General features: G+C 61.0%; 2 protein-coding genes across 3 annotated transcripts in view; one reads left to right on the top strand and one right to left on the bottom strand.

Annotated features, from left to right (window-relative positions):
- IMPDH2 (IMP (inosine 5'-monophosphate) dehydrogenase 2) overlaps window positions 1-4,484 on the top strand; it is a 4,936-nt gene extending 452 nt beyond the window's left edge. Inside the window, exons 2-15 of one of the 2 annotated variants that reach the window (XM_005865351.2) lie at window positions 122-170; window positions 365-466; window positions 573-647; window positions 966-1,172; window positions 1,899-1,986; window positions 2,060-2,259; window positions 2,338-2,428; window positions 2,514-2,609; window positions 2,843-2,914; window positions 3,550-3,693; window positions 3,778-3,922; window positions 4,017-4,160; window positions 4,237-4,320; window positions 4,411-4,484. In XM_005865351.2, coding sequence (XP_005865413.1) covers window positions 122-170; window positions 365-466; window positions 573-647; window positions 966-1,172; window positions 1,899-1,986; window positions 2,060-2,259; window positions 2,338-2,428; window positions 2,514-2,609; window positions 2,843-2,914; window positions 3,550-3,693; window positions 3,778-3,922; window positions 4,017-4,160; window positions 4,237-4,320; window positions 4,411-4,432 — 1,519 coding nt within the window. In that variant the 3' untranslated portion in view covers window positions 4,433-4,484. The remainder of the gene's footprint in view (window positions 1-121; window positions 171-364; window positions 467-572; window positions 648-965; window positions 1,173-1,898; window positions 1,987-2,059; window positions 2,260-2,337; window positions 2,429-2,513; window positions 2,610-2,842; window positions 2,915-3,549; window positions 3,694-3,777; window positions 3,923-4,016; window positions 4,161-4,236; window positions 4,321-4,410) is intronic. The other variant, XM_005865352.2, reaches the window with a different exon arrangement.
- A 533-nt stretch (window positions 4,485-5,017) lies between these two features.
- Window positions 5,018-5,684, bottom strand: part of NDUFAF3 (NADH dehydrogenase (ubiquinone) complex I, assembly factor 3) — a 3,169-nt gene continuing 2,502 nt past the window's right edge. The window contains exons 2-4 of the mRNA XM_014538985.1: window positions 5,531-5,681; window positions 5,349-5,449; window positions 5,018-5,253 (exon numbers count right to left, since the gene is read on the bottom strand). Of these exons, the coding sequence (XP_014394471.1) occupies window positions 5,137-5,253; window positions 5,349-5,449; window positions 5,531-5,681 (369 nt within the window). The 3' untranslated portion in view covers window positions 5,018-5,136. The remainder of the gene's footprint in view (window positions 5,254-5,348; window positions 5,450-5,530; window positions 5,682-5,684) is intronic.

The raw sequence follows: 5,684 nt of genomic DNA, 5'->3' as shown, positions 1-5,684 counted from the left end.
CCCGGGGCGCCTGGGCCCGGTCGGTGCCCGCCGCCCAAATGCCTTTGAGATCGTCTGTGGGATGGAGCCTCCGGTTGCACCGAGCCTGAGCCTCACTCCCGATTCGCTCCCGCCCTCCTAGTGACTTTCTCATTCTCCCCGGATACATCGACTTCACTGCAGACCAGGTGGTGAGTATGGCCGGGAATTGGGTCCTTCGCGTTCAGACCGGGTGAGGGGCTGCCGTGCCTTGTCTGCCTCCCCAGATCGGGTTCTGGGGAGGGGCTTAGCTTGCAGGTCGTGCAGGTCTTGTTTTGTGGGAGACGGGGCACCATCGTGAGTTGTGTGGACTGTTTTCTCACATCGGCTGGCCTTGTATCCTCAGGACCTGACCTCTGCTCTGACCAAAAAGATCACCCTGAAGACCCCCCTGGTGTCCTCCCCCATGGACACGGTCACGGAGGCGGGGATGGCCATCGCAATGGCGGTGAGCACCGTGGGGCGGAAGGGCGGAAGCAGGGGGCTCTTCCCCAAAGGCATGGTCATGCCGCTCGTATTTTTGTCCATTTTCCCGTCATTTTCTTATTCTACAGCTGACGGGTGGCATTGGCTTCATCCACCACAACTGCACACCTGAATTCCAGGCCAACGAAGTTCGGAAAGTGAAGGTCAGAAGGACAAGGATCATGGGCAAGAGCCCCTGGGAATTGCGCTGAGGTGGGGTGGGGGGTGTTTGGGTCCTAAGGACCCTTTTTCCCACCGTGGAGCTGAGTTCCTGAGCATAGGAGCCTGGGGTGGGTCTTAAGGCAGCAGAAGAGGACCAAGTGAACAGCACCTACACGACCCCCCCCCCTCCTATCCCTGGGTGTGAGGTGTCGGTTTGATTTGGTCCCGTGGCACTGCCAAAGGGAGAGTTGGCACAAACTTGTTTTCAGACCTAGAGCCGATGAAGGTGATTCGGAAATGCCCATTCTCGTCTCTTCCAGAAATACGAGCAGGGCTTCATCACAGACCCCGTGGTGCTGAGCCCCAAGGACCGAGTGCGGGATGTGTTTGAAGCCAAGGCCCGGCATGGCTTCTGCGGCATCCCCATCACCGACACGGGCCGGATGGGCAGCCGCCTGGTGGGCATCATCTCCTCGCGGGACATTGACTTTCTCAAGGAGGAGGAGCACGACCGGTTTTTGGAAGAGGTGGGCGCACTGGCCAAGCTGTTCCGGGGCCAGACGAGGACGGGAGCCTCTGCCTCGTGGCGTCTCTGATGGTCTCTGCTGTCCAGGAAAGACGAGTGCCTGGCCAAGTTTCTGATCCTTCCATCGAGTTCCACCACCCCACCCCCTACACACACACACACACTGGAGGCCTCGGTCTGCCCAGACGTTGGCCAGCGTGCACGCTGTGTTCGTCCAGCCCCAGGGTGAAAGCAGTGCTCAAGGACCAACTCGGCCTCCACTTCTAATTTTCTTGTTATTGATCTGGTGTGGCCCTTCTTTCTCCTGACAGTGTAACAGGCTACTCTACATACCGTAGTGTCCCTTGTATATATATGTAAATTTCAGAGAGGGAGGGAGAGAAAGATAGAAACATCAATGAGAGCGCATCATTGGTCGCCTGCCTCCTGAACGCTCCCTACTGGGGATCAAGCCTGCAACCTGGGCAGTGCCCTTAAGTGGAATTGAACCTGGGACCCTTCAGTCTGCAGGCCGGCGCTCTATCCACTGAGCCACACTGGCTAGGGCCATAGTGTCCTTTCTACTCAATTCTCATGCTCACCACTAGATTGCTGCAGACACTGCTGGGTTCACTTGAGGGGGTGGTTTGGGTAGTGAGTGAACATGGTGGTCTTTGGAGTCAAGGGCAGGCCTGTTGGGAGGTCTGGTCTTCAGTTGGCCCTTCCTCACAGCTCCCCTCCCTTTCAGATCATGACAAAGAGGGAGGACCTGGTGGTAGCCCCTGCAGGCATCACACTGAAGGAAGCAAATGAAATCCTGCAGCGCAGCAAGAAGGGTGAGTCCGCGAGGCAGGAAGGGTCCTGTCACGGAACACCAGGGTCCTGACTCGTGTCCTGCTGTGCCCTCAGGCAAGCTGCCCATCGTAAATGAAGACGATGAGCTGGTGGCCATCATTGCCCGGACAGACCTGAAGAAGAACCGCGACTACCCACTCGCCTCCAAAGACGCCAAGAAGCAGCTGCTGTGTGGGGCGGCCATTGGCACCCACGAAGACGACAAGTACCGGCTGGACTTGCTGGCCCAGGCCGGCGTGGACGTGGTCGTTTTGGTGAGCTGCCGGCCGCACAGGATGGGGCGGGAGGGGCTGCCGCCGCGAGGTCTCATGGGCACTTCCTCCCTGTTCCAGGACTCCTCTCAGGGGAACTCCATCTTCCAGATAAACATGATCAAGTACATCAAAGAGAAATACCCGAGCCTCCAGGTCATCGGAGGCAATGGTGAGGCGGATGGCGCTGGGGACGCGGGCGAGCAGGGGAGCGAGGCTCCCACCTAGACTTCACCTGAGCCCGTTCTCCATTGCAGTGGTCACCGCTGCTCAGGCCAAGAATCTCATCGATGCGGGTGTGGACGCCCTGCGGGTGGGCATGGGCAGTGGCTCCATCTGCATCACCCAGGAAGGTAAGATGCTCTGGCAGGACCCTCAGCTCCACAGGCCTGGAGCCAGGTGCTCTCAGGGGCCCTAGTGAGTCCTCGGTAGGGGCAGCCCCAGGGCCAGCAGGCCCCTTGGATGGGTGACATGCTGGCAGCCAGACGAGCTCTCGTCTTTCCTCGTTCCCATTCCCCCGCCTAGCCTGGCCTCCTTGCTCCTGCTCTGCGCCCTCTCTAAACTCTGGTCTGTTTGTTTCATTTAGCAGCTCCCAAGATCCCTCCAGACATAAAGTCCCACAGCCCCAAATGCCCTTCTACTGTCTCGGGGTGCTATAGTAAGTCCGGCCCGGCCCACTGGCCCGGCCCAGCTGCCCACTGCCCGGCTGCTTGGTTGACTGTAGCTGTAGCTCCCGGGGTTTGTGATGCTGACGGGGTGGGCAGGGCAGACTGAATGACAGACCATGGTTTTGGGGGGCTACTCAAAACCCAGCCCCTCACTCCCAGGGTGCTTACAGGGCAGGCCCTCTCCCCAGCAGGCCCTGCTCTGCCCACAGCTGCAGTCGGGCACAGCTCAGGGACCAACTCGAGCACCCTCTTCTTTCCACGCGACCGCCCCTCTCTTGCCTGAGCTGCCCACCGTGTAGGGAGGAAGGGAGGGCCTCGGGTACTAACTGCACAGTGACCCTACCCACCTGATGCCAGGTGGGCGGGGCTTTCCCGGCTGCTGACTGCATGTCCCTGAGGCTGCCCTGGCCATGCAGTGCACGTGCACACGGTGAGTGGCGGCCACCACAGCTGTTTGTATTGTTTGAGACAGAGGTGCAGCCGCCCCAGACGTGACTCGTCCTCAGCCAGGCTGCAGTCCTGGTGCAGGTGTAGCTGAAAGCTGCTGGCCGCAGCTGTGGCCACAGGGCCCCTTGCCTGTCCCCACCAACTCCACCCGCCCATCTGTCCCTCCATCTTTTCACAGTGCTGGCCTGTGGGCGGCCCCAAGCCACGGCAGTGTACAAGGTGTCCGAGTACGCGCGGCGCTTCGGCGTTCCTGTCATCGCTGATGGAGGAATCCAAAATGTGGGCCACATCGCCAAAGCCTTGGCCCTCGGGGCCTCCACAGGTGAGGCCCAGCGCCTTGGGAGCCTGGTGGGACCCCTTGCCCATGGCCAGGCAGGGCTGCCCCCAGCACTCCCTCTCTCCCCAGTGATGATGGGCTCCCTCCTGGCCGCTACCACTGAGGCCCCTGGTGAGTACTTCTTCTCCGATGGGATCCGGCTGAAGAAGTACCGCGGTATGGGCTCTCTCGACGCCATGGACAAGCATCTCAGCAGCCAGAACCGCTATTTCAGGTGGGACAGGAAGGTCAGTTACCTTCTGCCACCCCTGCACTGGCAGCTTCATCTGTGCTTTGACCTTGACCCTGTCTCTTGCCTCTCACTGCAGTGAAGCTGACAAAATCAAGGTGGCCCAGGGGGTGTCTGGGGCGGTGCAGGACAAAGGGTCCATCCACAAGTTTGTCCCCTACCTGATCGCCGGCATCCAACACTCCTGCCAGGACATTGGTGCCAAGAGTTTGACCCAAGTCAGGTAAGCTGGGGAGCTTGCACGTGGGCAGAGAGGCTGCCCCAAGGCCGGCTGCCACAGCTGCCACCTGCCCTTCCAGAGCCATGATGTACTCTGGGGAGCTCAAGTTCGAGAAGAGAACGTCCTCCGCTCAGGTGGAAGGTGGCGTCCACAGCCTCCATTCGTAAGTGACCAACCGTTCCCACCCGCCCCAGGGGTGGAGGTCCCTGCTGTGCCTGCCGCCCTCACCTCACAGCTGGTCCTCTGTCTACAGGTATGAGAAGCGGCTTTTCTGAAAAGGGATTCCAGCATAGTTCCTTGGTTTTTCAATAAAAAATTGAAAAAAGTGATGCCTGGTCTTTGAGGTCAGCAGGCAGGTGGGGCTCCGCCGCTGCAAGCGTCGCACAAGCACGAAACACAGCACCCGGTTTCCAGGGGGAGCCTCAGCCCTGGGGTCGGGGTGGCTCCAGGGACACGGAGGGGGCAGATCAAAACGTCCCTCCTGAGGCAGCTCACAAGCCAGCCCTGAGCAGCCACGACTCCCGAGAGTCCAGGGTTCGAGCTCAGGGTGACTCGCTGCTTCGGGGTCAGGTCCACGGGGCTTGGGACCAGCATCCACAGAGCCTCTGCTGGCCCAAAGCTTGGCCACACGGGTCCAGGTTGAGACCCTCACGCGTGTTGTCTAGACTGAATCTGTAAACCTTGTGGGGAAATCGAGACCACTTCCAACCTGCTTGTGAGCAAGTGGGCAGATCCGTGGTTTGGGGGGGGCACGGCCTCGGCCTCTGCTGGGCCGTGTAGCTTAGATGAAAGGACCCCCTGGTTCCTCACAGGCCCACTGAGCGGCAGCCCCTGGCCAGAACGCACCCAGCACAACATGACACGAGTGGATTAAGTTATTAATTGGCGGCTAAGCAGACATGCATCACAGGCTGCAGGGAGGGGCTCTGCGCTCCGCGGGTGCCAGGCGCTACTGGGAAGGTCAGGGATCCCTGGAGCTTCACTCGGCAGCGTGGGCCAGAGGTGCGAGCACAGTCCCGCCAGGTGGGGGGATGAGAGCAGCTCCTGTCACTCGGCCTTCATGACACAGGAAGTTGAAAGTGGCACAAGCATTGGGCTGCAGAGAGAACCAGCATCAGCTGGGCTGGGCCGGGCCGCGCTCCCCTCCCCGCAGCACCCGCACGTCCCCTCCCGGCAGCACCCCCGACTGACCGTGTCCTGCACCTCCACGGCGATGCCCCGCTGCCTCATGGCGCGCAGCACCGGCGGCGGCAGCCTCTCGGCGCGGTCTCCGGTGCCCACCACCACAATCTCTAGGGCGGGACGGACACGGCAGGTCTACAACTAGGCCGCTGGCGGGCCGGGCGCACCCCAGCCCTTCCCTCCTCCGATACCTATCGGGGGCTCCAGCATCCAGAAGAGAGAGAGGCTTTCTTCCGTGATGTCCACGTGGGAGCCGACCTGTGCAGGGAGGGGACAGGTTACAGGCAGCAAACCCACGCAGGTTCCCCCTGCGCCCGGCCTCGGCGTCCCGCGGCGGGAGGGCTC

The sequence above is a fragment of the Myotis brandtii genome, unplaced genomic scaffold (assembly GCF_000412655.1).
Source record: "Myotis brandtii unplaced genomic scaffold, ASM41265v1 scaffold207, whole genome shotgun sequence".
Classification (NCBI taxonomy): domain Eukaryota; kingdom Metazoa; phylum Chordata; class Mammalia; order Chiroptera; family Vespertilionidae; genus Myotis; species Myotis brandtii.
The sequence above is the reverse complement of the archived record's forward strand: the minus strand, read 5'-3'. Positions and strand labels throughout refer to the sequence as shown.